The sequence below is a fragment of the Nomascus leucogenys genome, chromosome 5 (genome assembly GCF_006542625.1).
Source record: "Nomascus leucogenys isolate Asia chromosome 5, Asia_NLE_v1, whole genome shotgun sequence".
NCBI classification, from domain to species: Eukaryota; Metazoa; Chordata; class Mammalia; order Primates; family Hylobatidae; genus Nomascus; species Nomascus leucogenys.
Window position 1 is genome coordinate 41,481,545 of NC_044385.1, and position 15,257 is coordinate 41,496,801.

The following is a 15,257-nucleotide window of genomic DNA, read 5'->3' on the forward strand; positions in this document are numbered from 1 at the left end:
TGTAGTCCCAGCTACTCAACGGGCTGAGGCACGAGAGTCGCTTGAACCTCGGAAGTGGAGGCTGCAGTGAGCCGAGATCACACCACTGCACTCCAGCCCAGGCGAGAGAGAGAGACTCTGCCTCAAAAAAAAAAAAAAAAAAAGTTTAATTACAAAGCAAACAGATGTCATTACTTATGAGAATCATAGGATATGAGGGCTCAAAGGTTCTCCAGATGTCATTCAGGCCCCACTGCTTGTCTGAAGTGTAAATGCCTTCTCTCCTTTGGTTGCCCTCTTCCTACTTTTCTCTTTAAAATTGCAGCTATGTCAGCTCTCCATGGCTTGATGCTGAGGGATGTGACCACTAAATATTACGTAGATTATAAAGGATTATGAACTGTAACTTCTTTTATCAGCTTTCTTCTTTTCAGTGAGAGTAATTGTCGGTTTTCTATTATGTAAGGTTAAAAAAATTTAATATGGACCTTAAAGACCATTAAAGTCATACAAATTTGTGAAAAAAATCATTAAATTGTGAGGGGATAACTTGGCCAATTTGAGCTAACTTGGTTCAGTTCATCATGATCTCTCAATAAGAATTCATGTACAGCCATATTTTTAATGCTGGTAACCTTTGAAAGAGATATGAAAAGCCATCTATTTAATTACTGCCAAGTATACTCTGCGCTGTGAGTTCCAGATCTACAGCAGACACGGCCTGTTGGCTTTCGGCCCTAAGCTGAGCTTTATTGTGTTGTTCAATGGGAGAAATTGAGTGGGAAAAGGAATTACGACTGGGAAAATACTGTTCTTTACCCACGAGTGATGGATTACTTTTTCTATATGTGAGCAAACTGCTGAGGAATGGATTGTACTCCCTGAAAAACAATAGCCAAGCCATCTCTTAACATAATAGTGTGTGCTCAAGGCACCTGAAATGCAGTCAGAAGAAACAGAGATGCGCTTGATAACGCTATGTCACTTTATAGTTGTAGTTTTTCTCCCATTTGCTTTGGTTTGGTTCATGCCTAGATAGATAGTCGAAGAATCCAAGAAGCATAGAGCTTGAAATGGCACCTAGACCTCATGTCTTTATTTATACTGTGCTTCATTCCACAAAAAATTTAACCAATTTAGGATTCGTAATAGTTAAGCTACTTACTTAAGGGATCTAGCCACTGAGACTCTGAGAAGTGATTTCCCCAAAGTCACTCTGTTAGTGGCAGGGCTGGAACTGAGACTCCTACTTTTCCGTCTCCTTATTGAAGAGGGTTGTCATTAAATCCCACCCCAACCCACCCCACCGTTCATTCATTTTTTTTTTAATTTTTTTTGCACACAAAACAATAAACATTTTCTAAAAGTATATACAAACAAAAAGATGCATATCAAACATATTAGGAAGGTTGCCCACGGGAAGACAGGGAATAGAAATGGGGGGTGGGAATTAAAGAAAATAAATGAGAGAGGGACTTTGTATGGATCAATGATAATACCTCAATCCTCTATTTGACAAAGAAGAAGGAGAAGGAAGAGGAAGAAAAAGAAAGTGGGATAAAGGATCAGAAAGGGAGGAAAATAGAAAAAATTAGAGTACGACTCCAGGGTAGACCTGTTTTGTTGTCGCTTGGTTGGTTGGTTGGTTTGTCAGTTGTATTTTTCATATGTTTCGCCATGTTGGCCAGGCTGGTCTCGAACTCCTAGCCTCAAGTGATTAACCCGCCTCGGCCTCCCAGAGTACTGGGACTACAGGCGTGAGCCACCACGTCCAGCCCCCACATTGCTTCTGGCCTCTGTGGTAGACCTCCCAGACGAGGCGGCCGGGCAGAGGCGCTCCTCACTTCCCAGACGGGGCGGCCGGGCAGAGGCGCTCCTCACTTCCCAGACGATGGGCGGCCAGGCAGAGACGTTCCTCACTTCCTAGACGGGGTGGCGGCTGGGCAGAGGCGCTCCCCACCTCCCAGACGGGGCGGCGGCCGGGCAGAGGCTGCAATCCCAGCACCCTGGGAGGCCAAGGCAGGCGGCTGGGAGGCGGAGGCTGCAGCGAGCCAAGACCACGCCACTGCACTCCAGCCCGGGCAACACCGAGCACCGAGTGAGCGAGCCTCCGTCTGCAGTCCCAGCACCTTGGGAGGCCGAGGCGGGCAGACCATTCCAGGTCAGGAGCTGGAGACCAGCTTGGCCGACATGGCGAAACCGCGCCTCCAGCCAAAGGAGAAAAACCAGAGAGGGGTGGTGGCGCGCGCCGGCAATCCCAGGCAGCCCACAGGCCAGGACAGGAGAATCACGGGAGCCGGACGCAGGGAGTCTGCAGCGAGCCGAGTGTACTCCAGCCTGGGCCACAGAGGGAAGAAAAGAAAGAAGAAAAGAAAAAAGCAAGGAGGAAGGAAGGGAGGGAGGGAGGAAGGAAGGAAGGAAGGCAGGCAGGCAGGCCATTTTTTTTTTTTTCCGATAACTATGTTAAGCACAAACACTTGCCAGGCACTGTGTTACCCCTAGATAGTGTCATAGGGAGCAGGACGGACATGAGTCCTGTCCTTGGAATGCTTCCCATCCAGAGAGAAATTCAGATTTGGAGCAAATGTTCACACAAATCAGTTAGGTAAAATATGAAAGAAGCAGACCTATAAGAGCAATCATTGTCTAGGGTGCTATGAGCATATTAAGAAGGTCCTGGAAGGCTTGTTTTAGGAAATGACGTTTATGATGAGCTGTGAAGGAGAAATAGGAGTAAATCAGCCAAAGTATTTGTCAAGCAGAGCAGAAGAGAGTAGGGTAAGAGAAGACCCTGAGGTGAGTAGATCTCAGCTCAGCTAAGAAGTGGAAAGAAAGTCTGTGCAGCTGGACTGAGGCATAAGTGAGCAAGGGGAAGAAGCACTAGAGGGGGCCAGAGATGGGGGCTGGGAGCTCAGAGCTTCCTTATCGACTTTGCGCTTGATCCTAAGTGCATCAAGAAGCCGTAAGAAGGAGTTAGAAATATGATCAGTTTTATATGTTAGAATCATAACTTTGCTGGGTGGAGAATGGGTTGGAGAGATGTAACTGGGTTGCTCCTACATGTAGATGAGAAATGATGATGGCTTATAGATAGGATAGGATGGAAAGAAATGGAAAGATCCAAGATATGTTTTGAAGGTGAAATCCCTGAGACTTGGTGGTTGGAAGTACAGTTGAGGAAGATTATTTTTAAGAATGACCCCTGGTTCCTGGTTGAACAACTGGACAGACGTTGTTGACATTTACTCTGGTGGAGAGAATTGGCTGTGGAACCATATGGTGACTGAGTGGGATAAAAAAGCTCTGTTTTATTTGAGATGCTTATAAGACATCTAGTGGGGATATAAAGTAAGAGCTGGGTACGCAGGTCCTAGTCCTAAGCTCAAAAGATTTAGGCTAAATATGTGAATTTGGAAGACATCCGTATATAGAATAGTCTTTGAATTTAAGGGAAGGGAATAATTCACCTAGTTAGAGGTAATTGGACTCACATTGGAGGGGAAGGATGGGTGGGGTATAAATTAAATAAAGAATACAAAAATTAGCCAGGTGTGGTGGCGCATGCCTGTAATCCCAGCTACTTCAGAGGCTGAGGCAGGAGAATCGATTGAACCCAGGAGGTGGAAGCTGCAGTGAGCCGAGATTGTGCCACTGCACTCCAGCCTTGGTGACAGAGTGAGACTCCATCTCAAAAAAAAAAAAAAAAAGAAAGAAAGGGAGGGAGGGAGGAAGGGAAAGAAAAAAGAGAAAGAAAGGCATTTCAAGAAAAAGCAGTGACATGATTAAATCACCAAGGGAGGAATGGTCTAGTAATCCAATTGATGAAAAATAAAGCATAAAATGGGATTGGATTTTGAATGCCCTCCCAAGTCAGACAATAGCTCTTCTATATACATGGCTCATATGGAGAGAAATCTGTGAACAGTCTAAGAACTTTACATATCAGCAGGAAGCGTTTTTTGTGAGCTTCCTTGGTTTATATTGTGAAACATAAAATCAAACTTCACATAAATCTTGAGATAATTATGTTGGTTGTGCATCATAATGGGTATAATGACTATAAAGGATAGTCATTATCTCCCACAGACCACTGCCAACCATTTGCTAGTAATGTGGTGAAAATAGGTCCAGATAATCAGAACCAGTATTATAGGAGTTGTATGCCTGTCACCCTGGTGATGAGGTTTCAGCTGCCATCTCCTCTACTCCATTGGGATGAGGAGGAGGAGAATTCACCTACCCACAAAGCATTGTCTGGAGCTCTGCCCTCCCCATCAATCACTCCTCCTCACACTCCACCTTGTAGGCCTATTGTAGACACCCCATCATCCTTCATTTGGCAAAACAAAGTTAGAAGCCAAGTGAGGAGGCTGGGATCCTTTCCAGTTCAAAGAACAAAACGCTCCAGACATTAATGGGGCCTCCAGACATTCAAATGCACATGGCCATTTGAAAAATATATACTCCACAGTGCTGAAAGAGCCAAAGCCTTTCCAAACTTATCCTCTGCAGCACCTGACTTACTAAGTGGGATTTGAGTAACTCCTAGCATCATCACTCTTTGTCACTAATAATTGCATCTTGGTATCCTTTGAGCAATACATATTTTTTTTGTGCGTAGTAACTTTGCATGCTTAGAAGCTATATATATGAAAGCTATATATTTATATATATATATATATTTAATTCTATGATGCTGTGTGTGCATTTTCAACTGAGAACTGAGGAAGTATTTATAATTTGAGCCAGGAACTTAGCATTTACTGTGTACTGATTCTGCCTATTTTAACATTTCACAGAAACGAGGATGCAGTTAATCAGATGGCCGTTACTCCGTTTCCAGTGCCATCAAGTTCTCCATCTTCTATTGAGGTAAGGTTGTTTCTAATTAGCTCTTAGTATGTTCGATGGATTTGTCATGAGCATTTTCCCCACATCTGACATTTTTGATATTCAGTATTTGGTATTCCAAACTCATGGAAAATTTCCCTGACCAAAATAGAAAGTATTGAGGTATTGAATATAAAGTAATTTTTTAGTAAATACATTAGAACCTAACCATATAAGTATTACCTTCCTCAAAGTTGCTCAAGGTCTTCTCTAAATATATAAATTTGTCCTAATTGGGCATTTCAGGATTTACAAGAAAATTCTCTTTGTTTATGACTGAATTGTACCCCTTTCTTTATGGTTTTGAAATACTTTAATACCTATGATCAAGACATCTTTAAATAATTACTTTCATCTGTGAATGGAGAAATTACTAGCATAACAAGATTGCTGTAATATTGGTCAGCTTCTGGAGTAGATAGATATAGAATTGTGTAATCAGTTTGTCTCCCCAGCTGAGGGAATATTCCTTCTCTTCTCATTTTATATTTATTGAATTATTTTTTAACTCCAAAAAGAAAGACATACTTATTGTTACTAATTAAATAGTGCAGGGTTATTCAAAGAAATCTTAATTTTTCTTTCACTACCTCCCTAAGGAAGTTAACGTTCACTATTCAGTATCTTTTCATACTTTTTCCTTTGTTTCTACAGTAAACATAAATAGCTATATATAGTGTCCCTTTTAATAAAAATGTGATGTGCAATACACATTATTTTTATTCTTTCAACAAGTGTTCAGGGTTCTGGGCCAGGGTGGATGGTGGGTGGGGTGGAGGCGACCTTGGAGCAGTACTTAGAAGATACAATGAAGAATCCCTCCATTGTCGGAGTCCCATGCACATTCACTTAATCTGGGTTGCCATGGGACCCTGTCAGACGAGCATGCTGGAGTGATATCTGTTGTAGCCCAACAAGCAGCTAAGCTAACCTCTGACCCCACTGATATTCTTGTAGTGTGTCCAGCATCAGATAATGGGAACATTACGATCCAGAAGCATGATGGCTTCATAGTGGCAGTACACAAAATGGCCTCTTGATGGCTCGTATCTGTTCTTCAGCAGCCTGTCATAGGAACTCCATCCTACCTTTGTTAAATATCTTGTAGAACTACTAAAGTTCCAGTAGTTAGGCCATTCATTTAATGTGCAATGGGCACTTTTCTATTTACTTAAGAGTAAATTGCTTTTTTTTTTTTTTTTTTTTTGATCCAGAGTCTCGCTCTTTCACGCAGGCTGGAGTGCAGTGGTGCGATCTCGGCTCACTGCAGGCTCCGCCCCCCGGGGTTCACGCCATTCTCCTGCCTCAGCTTCCCGCGTAGCTGGGACTACAGGCGCCCGCCAACTCGCCTGGCTAATTTTTTGTATTTTTAGTAGAGACGGGGTTTCACCGTGTTAGCCAGGATGGTCTCGATCTCCTGACCTCGTGATCCGCCCGCCTCGGCCTCCCAAAGTGCTGGGATTACAGGCGTGAGCCACCGCGCCCGGCCGTAAATTGCTTTTTAACACTATGGACTGACCTATCAAGATATTAGTAAGAAAGGATCATGTTTTGAAGCAGCCGGTCCAGGTCACTTTGTATATAGAATTTTGCCGTATTCAATAATCTGTTTGGAGGAAAAAAAAAACAAGTGTTCAATGAGTGCATATTATTTGTTAAGCACTCTTTTAGGCATTAGAGATCTAGGTGTGAATAAAACAGATAAGGCTTCCTACCAATTTGTTATCATCTTTCTCTCTTCATGATTGAAGACACAAAGATACAAATTAAGAAATAAATAAACCAAAAGAATTATCATATAGTGGGCAGTGCCTTGGAGAGAATTAAAGTGGGGAATGTGACCACTTTGCTGAGTTACAGAGAAGGCTACTTGTGTAGCCGAAACACAGGTTATCAAGAAGGGGGTCTGGTATAAAGAAGGTGATTTATTCCAAAGCTAGCCTTGGGGAAGGAGTACAGGCTTCCTGCTTTAAGGGTAACTGCTTCGCTTTTGGAGCAGAAAGCTCGCACTTTTAAAAGGCAGAGGAGGAAATGAGCAAGGGGGAGGTCCATGTGCTAGCTCCAGTGCCTTATCTACGGGGCAGTCGAGCTGGTGACTGCTGGTGCCTTCTCGTGCAGGACTAGGCCAAAAACTGCCCAGGTGGGAGAGACTTTCATATCTCTCAAGGCAGTCTCCTGGTTAGGGGGGTGGGGGCCCATAGAAATCAGCTGTTAGCGATCCAGGCAACCTCCTGGTGAGTGAGGGTTCCTTTCTGGATCTCTCCCAAGCACATAATTAGATGAACTTGCTCTCTAGGGAGCGTCTGGTGAAGGGGAGGTAAAAGGCTATACTGGCAGTTCTTTCTTTTTTTTTTTTTTTTTTGAAATGGAGTCTCACCCTGTCACCCAGACAGAGCGCAGTGGTGTGATCTCAGCTCACTGCAACCTCAGCCTCTCAGGTTCAAGCGATTCTTCTGCCTCAGCCTCCCGAGTAGCTGGGATTACAGGCGCACACTACCACGCCTGGCTAATTTTTGTATTTTTAGTAGAGACGGGGTTTCACCATGTTGGCCAGGCTGGTCTTGAACTCCTGACCTCAGATGATCCGCCCGTCTGGGCCTCCCAAAAGTGCTGGGATTACAGGCATGAGCCTATGTTTGCATTTCTAAAAGGCTGAGTAGGAAGTGGGGAACTGGGGGAATGAGGAAAGAAGAGAGAAAAAAATAATTATCTCTTAGAAAAATGGGAGTACTTGGTTACACTTGGGCAAGGTAAAATTTAAATAAGATAAAAATTAAAAGAAAAAGCCAGACATTCAAAAATAAGAGGGAGGAGCCTTCCCTGCTGAGAGGACAGAAATAGCTCTCAGGTGAGAATGAGCTGGGGCGCGTTTGAGGAATATGGCTGGAAGCATATTAGGAGCTGGGAGAGCAGTGAAATATGAGACAAGAGGGAGAGAAAGGCTGTGTAAGTCAGTTAGAAGTTTGGGTTTTATTCAACATGCAGTAGAAGCCACTGGAAGGATTTAAACAGGGGAATGAGGTGACCTGATACATAGTTTTAAAGGATCCATTTGGCTATTTAGGGGAAGAAAAATAACTTTTTTCTTCAACCCTCATAGGTTCTTAGTTGGAATGGACCCTTGTAACAAAAGATAGATTAACAAGAGCAAAACAAACAGAAGTTTAGTGACATATGTATTTGTTATATACATGGCGAACACCCAGGGAATGAGTAGTTCTCAATGAGATAGATTTAAATTCTAGCTTAAATAGCATCTTTAACAAAAATGGTAAACGTTTAGAGAAGTGACAAGACAAAGGAAGAGGACTTTGTCTCTAGGGATGGCAACTTGAGGGAAGGCGAACAACTGGCAGATAAAGGCTAGTTGGTATAGCTTGCTATGTAGATTCCCCTGGTGCCATTTCCAGGGGATAAGCGTTCCATGTTGTCTTCACTGGTTAACCTTTGTTCTCCCTGATTCAGAGGGAGGGAGATATCTTTGTCTTTATATATCTATGTCCCGCTTTTAGACAAATAGAGGGAGAGCAGAGGGTTTTCCTGTATCTGCTTCTTCCTAATTGCCTTCAGCTCAACGATCCTTCCTTTTTAGAGTGGCATATTCTCATCTCCCACAGCTGCTAGGTAGAGAATGGGTTGGTGGGAAAGTAATATGCTAAAAGGCAAAAGCCCCAGTGAGGCCCTAATGTGGCTTGGATGAAGTATTGGTATTGGAAGCAATGAAAAGTGAGCAGATTCTTGATGTTTTGGAGGTTGAGTCAAACTTGATTAATTAAACGAGGGAGCTGAGAGGAAGTAGAGAGTCATGGATAAACCTAGATTTTTGGCTTGAGCAACTGGGTAGATAGTGGTACTATTTACTAGAGTCTTTCAAAGAATAGCTGTTCTGAAAATTTAGAAGACTGATTTTATTTTTAAAACAAGCAGGCTAGTATGTAAAATAAAAAGTACAAGCTAGTATGTAAAATAAAGCAGGCTAGGCCGGGCATGGTGGCTCACTCCTGTAATCCCAGCACTTTGAGAGGCTGAGTCGGGCAGATCACAAGGTCAGGAGATCGAGACCATCCTGGCTAACACGGTGAAACCTCATCTCTACTAAAAAATAGAAAAAATTAGCCGGGTGTGGTGGTGGGCGCCTGTAGTCCCAGCTACTCGGGAGGCTGAGGCAGGAGAATGGCGTGAACCCGGGAGGCGGAGCTTGCAGTAAGCCGAGATCGCGCCACTGCACTCCAGCCTGGGTGACAGAGCAAGACTCCATCTCAAAATTAAATAAATAAATAAATATAATAAAAAAAGCAGGCTAGTATGTAAAAAATATGTAAAGTATAAATAATGCCAGTCTTAAGTTTCAAGAACATTATCACATATCTTAATCAAATTTGTGTGCCATTATTTGTATTTCATTTTCAAAAATAATGAAATCACATTAGGCATCTAAATGTATAAATAAATAATAAATCCCTTTCTCTAACAGCATATGCTATGCGGGCAATGTTTCTATTGAACTATCACAATTTGATTATATTCTAGAGAGGGCTTTTTAGTTCCACTCTGGACTATTGGCCCTAGTAACTGCTACCAAATGATGAATGCCACCCTTCCTGTGGGCGGTATGTGAAGAGGACATGGATCCCTGACCACTTTCTCTCACCTTCCCATTTGCCTATGTGGACCCTCTTAGTATATCTTTTTCCCCCTTAGATGTTTCTAGTCAGTACTAAAGCATAACTCATATCCAGCATATGGCTAAAAGAGACAGCCTATTTAAATCATAACCAAATAGATGAAATAGAGCCATACATTATTAAATTGGACCTGATAATAATAATTCAGTATTATTAAGTAGCAGTTTTATTATATGTTAATGGTATCTCATATTTATTTCTTTATTCAGCAAATGCTTATTGAGCTATTTTAAAAAATAAAAAAAAAAAGACAAGATCTTTTTCTGTAGCCCAGGCTAGAATTCTGTGGTGCTATCATGGCTCACTACAGCCTCAAACTTCTGGGCTCAAGCAATCCTCCTGCCTCAGCCTCCCAAGTAGCTGGGACTTTAGGCACATACCATCATGCTTGGCTAATTTTTAAATTTTTTGTAGAGACAGGATCTCGCCATATTACCCGGGCTGGTCTTGAACTCCTGACCTCAAGCAGTCCTCTCACCTCAGCCTCCCAAAGTGCTGGGATTACAGGTGTGAACTACCGAGCCTAGCGTCATTGAGCTCTTATTATGTGTCAGTGTTCTAGACTCAAAGGGTATCGCAGAGAACAAAATTGTTTCATGCAGTTCTGTGCTAGTAGAGTGAGCAAGAATGCTAATAAAACACTGAGCAAGAAGTCTGACGATGTGGGTTTTGGTTTTGGCTCTACTAATTACCTGTGGGCATATAACCTTGGTAGAGGCAGTTAACCTCCCAAAGTCTGTCTTTTTCTGTAAAGCCAGGTTAATAGCCACCCCTGCCTGTGTCAAAGGGCAGTTATGAGGGCCAGGTGTAAAAAAATTTTATCCCTACAGCTATGTATATTTATAAGGGATTATGATGCAGTGCTTGTGGTAATTATAATACCATTGGCACAATTCTACAGCATAGTGATGTGAACATAAGCTTGGACGTCAGACAGAGCCAAGCCTTAATCAGTATTCTACCATTTACTAGCAGAGTGAACTTGAGCCAGTCACGCTCTATAAACTTCAATTCCTCACATTTAAAATGGGTTTGATAATAATAATTAATTCTATGGACTCGTTAGAAGTATTAAGTAATGTTTATAAAAGGCTTAGCACTATTCCTGGCACATGGTAAGACCTCATTTTTGTTGTGATTGTACTTATATTATCACAGCCCTCTAGTAGAACTCCCAGCCTCCAACATCTTCCATTTTTAATAGTTACATACGAAACAGGATTTTTTTCCTTTTAAAAACTAAATTGATAAATAAAAATTGTATATATTTATCATAGACAACATGATGGCTTTTTTTGTTTGGTTTTGGTTTGCGGGGGGCAGTTATTTTTTGAAACAGGATCTCGCTCTGTTGCCAGGCTGGAGTGCAGCAGCATGATCTCAGCTCACTGCATCCTCGAGCTCCCAGGCTCAAACAGTATTCCTGCCTCAGCCTCCTGAACAGCTAGGACTATAGGCATGCACCACCATACCTGGCTATTACAAGATGTTTTGCAGAGACAGAATCTCACTATGTTGTCCATGCCCAATCTGCTGGGCTCCAGAGATCCTCCCACCTCAGCCCCTCAAAGTGCTGGAATTATAGGAGTGAGCCGCTGCACCTGGCCAACATGACGTTTTGAAATATGTGTATGTTGTAGAATGGCTAAATCGAGATAATCAACATATGTATTTCCTCACATACTTATTTTTCTGGTGAGAACAGTTGAAATCTACTTTCTCAGAGATTTTCAAGAACACAATACATTGTTGTACATTGTTATTAGCTGTGGTCACCCTGCTGTACAACAGATCTCTAGAACTTACTACTCTAACTGAAATTTTGCATCCTCTGACCAACATGTCTTCAACCTTCACCCCATCCACCAGCCCCTGGTCACCACCACTACTCTCTCCTTCTATGCGTTCAACTTTTTAGATTCCACATTTAGATCCCAGAGGGTCTGAATTTCATTCTTAGGTTTTGGAGCTGTTGAAGGCATTTTGAACAATGAAACAATCTGATCAAGGCTGTACTCCAGGAAGATTAGTCTAACAGCAATGTTAAAGACGTCTTGAAGAGGGAAACCCAATTAAGAAGCCATTGCTGTCGTCTAGTAGGAGGTACTGAGGGCTCAAATAACTTGGGTTCCGACATACTTATTCCATTTATTGACAGGACAGTCTAAATCTTTTAGAATATCTTCATACAAACAAGGACCTCCTTTTTGCTTTCTTAGAAGTTGTGCTTTTTAAAGTACTAACTGAGATGGAACAGGCCTCATAAAGATCAGGAAGGTTGATCACACAGGGAGTTCCATTAGCATAATTTCCATTTTATTTTAATTTTGCCTTGCCTTTCTAGAATTCTGAGCAGCCTAATAAATAAGCTCATGTTTGGGGTTAGAAGAAAGAAATTCAGTTTGTCATTTCTGGTAAACAAGGTTTTGCAGAAGGAAATATTTGTGAATTTAGGTTGGCAATGAGACTAAAATTATTTTGTGTGTTTTCTAAAAGAACATTGGATTTAGAAAATATGGGAATGGGCCAGGCACGGTGGCTCACACCTGTAATCCCAACACTCTGGGAGGCCGACGCGGGCAGATCACCTGAGGTCAGGAGTCCAAGACCAGCCTGGCCAACATGGCAAAGCCCCATCTCTACTAAAAAAAAATACAAAAATTAGCTGGGTGGGGTGGCGTGTGCCTGTAATCTCAGCTACTTGGGAAGCTGGGGCTGGAAAATCGCTTGAACCCAGGAGGTGGAGGTTGCAGTGAGCCGAGATCATGCCACTGCACTCCAGCCTGGGTGACAGAGTGAGACTCTGTCTCAAAAAAAAAAAAAAAAAAAAAAAAAAGAAAGAAAATATGGGAATGACAAAATTTGCACTAAACATAAGTTTTATTTTTTAAAAAACTTTCAATCCTATTAGGGAGTTATAATTGCTATTTTTTAAAATTTACTTTGCTTAGTATCATTTTAAATCAATGAAAAGGAAAACAGTTGTATATACTAATATACTCTTGTTATGTTAAATGAGGAAACAGGGTAGGGAACAAGACTATTGAACATTTAACTAATTAGAAATGTTTTTTTGGCCGGACACGTTGGCTCACACCTGTAATCTCAGCACTTTGGGAGGCCAAGGCAGGTGGATCACCTGAGGTCGGGAGTTCGAGACCAGCCTGACCAACACGGAGAAACCCCATCTCTACTAAAAATACAAAATTAGCCAGACATGGTGGTGCATGCCCATCATCCCAGCTACTCAGGAGGCTGAGGCAGGAGAATCACTTGAACCCAGGAGGCGGAGTGCAGTGAGCTGAGATCGTGCCATTGTACTCCAGCTTGGGCAACGAGAGTGAAACTCCATCTCAAAAAAAAAAGGAAATGTTTTTTCAATCTACAATAACGTCCTTAACAAATTTAACTTTTATTGAAAGTGTACTCTCAAATAAAATAGCATTCTTGCTGTCAAGATTTCACTGTTCAGTTTGAAGAAAACTATAGACAAATGGTGGGCATTAAAAAAAAAAAGAGTTTAAAATAGTAAGCGTTATCACTTCTGCAATCCTTATATGGAAGATTTTGGGAAAGCCCAGGGGAGGGAATTTGGAACTTCTCGAAGGTCTGAAAAAGGCTAACCTCAGTGGGGGTTGATCCGCCAACCTTACAAGTCTTGCCTTTTCTGTTTGTTCATCTACAAAACATAATTTGCTGTGGAATCCACTGACTGTGATCTCATGGGGAGAGGTTGTTCTCCTTAAGCTGCTTGGCTGAGCAGGCAGCTTTGGACAGGTGGTTTGAAGATCCGCAAGAGATGACAGGAACACCCAGCCATCTGGATTAGCTGAGTCATCTTGGGTGTCAACTGGCCCCCATCCGTCAACCAGATGGTCCTCAAACCACTCTAATGCACTCGTGCCTTAGAAATCACGCTGCTGACCTGTTTTCCCTTTCCCATATCAGACTCTTTGCTATTTTCCAAGCTCCTGGTGAGTGGGGTATTTTGAAGACTTCTTACCTCATGAGCCATTCTATCCTCAGAGCAGAATCCACATTGTTGTGGCCTGGCACGGGGGCTCATGCCTGTAATCCCAGCACTTTGGGAGGCTAGGACCAGAGGAGTGCTTGAGCTCAGGAATTCAAGACCAGCCAGGGCAACATAGTGAAACCCCATCTCTACAAAAAATACAAAAAATTAGCCAGGCATGGTGGTGCACGCATGTAGTCCCAGCTACTTGGGAGGCTGAGGTGGGAGGATCACCTGGGCCCAAGAGGTCGAGGCTGCAGTGAGCTGTGATCATGCTACTGCACTCCAGCCTGGGTGACAGAGTGAGATGATGAAGAAAAAAAAGAAGGAAGGAAGGAAGGAAGGCAGGAAGGAAGGAAGGAAGGGAGGGAGGGAGGGAGGGAGGGAGGAGGCAGGCAGGGAGGGAGGGAGGGAAGGGATCCACATTGTTGTGTTCTGTACCTCATTTTAGCATAAACATTACAACTTTAGCTCTCCTTGTAATGTAACATTAATGTAAACATTAAACTGTTACAAACTTTAGCTCTCCTAGAAAGTAAATGCTTTATTGCTATCCTCCCTCAATTCCAACATCCTTTTTGCCTGACTCCCAACTCCATCTAGATTTGGACTTCCAACCCTCCTCTACGGAGTCATCTCAGACTAAGAAGAAACGAGGGGAGGTGTAGTACAATTAAAAAGAGTATGGAATTTGAAGTAAAACAGACCTAGGGTGAAAAATGAATCAGGCAATGGGAATGAATGAGGCCCAGATGCTTGATGCAAGGATCTTTCAGTCCCATCAGCGAGATCAGTTCTGTACATACATAATTAGGATACAAAAGAGATGAACGTTAAGTGACAGAGGAGGTTCAGGTAGAATGTTACAATTTAGAGGAAGGAGAGATGTCCCCCAGCTAAGAAGGAAAAGATACAATGGAACAAGTGGCATTTGAGACCTGGCTTTGAATGATAAATTCTGCTTCATTTGCTCATCTAGTTTCTCAGTGTGGGATGTGGTGTAGACATAGAGGGTATTTTTTGTTTCCATTCACATCTTAAAGGATTCATAGACTATTTGGAACCTAGACTGCTTTGCCCACGTTTTCTTAAATTTTACAAGTTGACGCAGCCCTTAAACAGCTGTTTTCTCCTCTACTTTAGTATTCATTTTATAAAGACCAAGAATATCTCATCTTCAATATGCATATTGCTGACAAATATAAAGGCAAAGATTCCTCTAATTTATTTAAGGAACACTTTCCTTTCCCTAAGGAGACATGTGCATAATTAGATGAATGTTTTCAGCTGACGCCTCTTCATGTGCGAATCTCTTTCTTCTGGGACCAGAGGTGGTGGCCATTTGCAGGGTTACTAGCGGAACCTGTGGGTTTGTTCTGCAGTCTGATGTGCTGCATTTACAGACATTGGCTATTTCTTTTTTTCTGAGACAGAGTCTGTCTCTGTCGCCCAGGCTGGAGTGCAGTGGCGCGATATTGGCTCACTGCAACCTCTGCCTCCCAGGTTCAAGCCATTCTCCTGCCTCAGCCTCCTGAGTAGCTGGGATTACAGGCACCCACCACCACACCTGGCTATTTTTTTTGTATTTTCAGTAGAGACAGAGTTTCACCATCTTGGCCACTTGAACCCCCGACCTTGTGATCCACCTGCCTCAGCCTCCCAAAGTGCTGAGATCCCAAAGGCGTGAGCCA

General features: G+C 42.6%; 1 protein-coding gene across 1 annotated transcript in view; it reads left to right on the forward strand.

The window, feature by feature from the left end:
- The window catches only part of PATJ (PATJ crumbs cell polarity complex component), a 416,491-nt gene that overhangs the window by 293,027 nt on the left and 108,207 nt on the right, over window positions 1-15,257 (forward strand). The window contains exon 30 of the mRNA XM_030812925.1: window positions 4,779-4,851. Within this exon, the coding sequence (XP_030668785.1) occupies window positions 4,779-4,851 (73 nt within the window). The remainder of the gene's footprint in view (window positions 1-4,778; window positions 4,852-15,257) is intronic.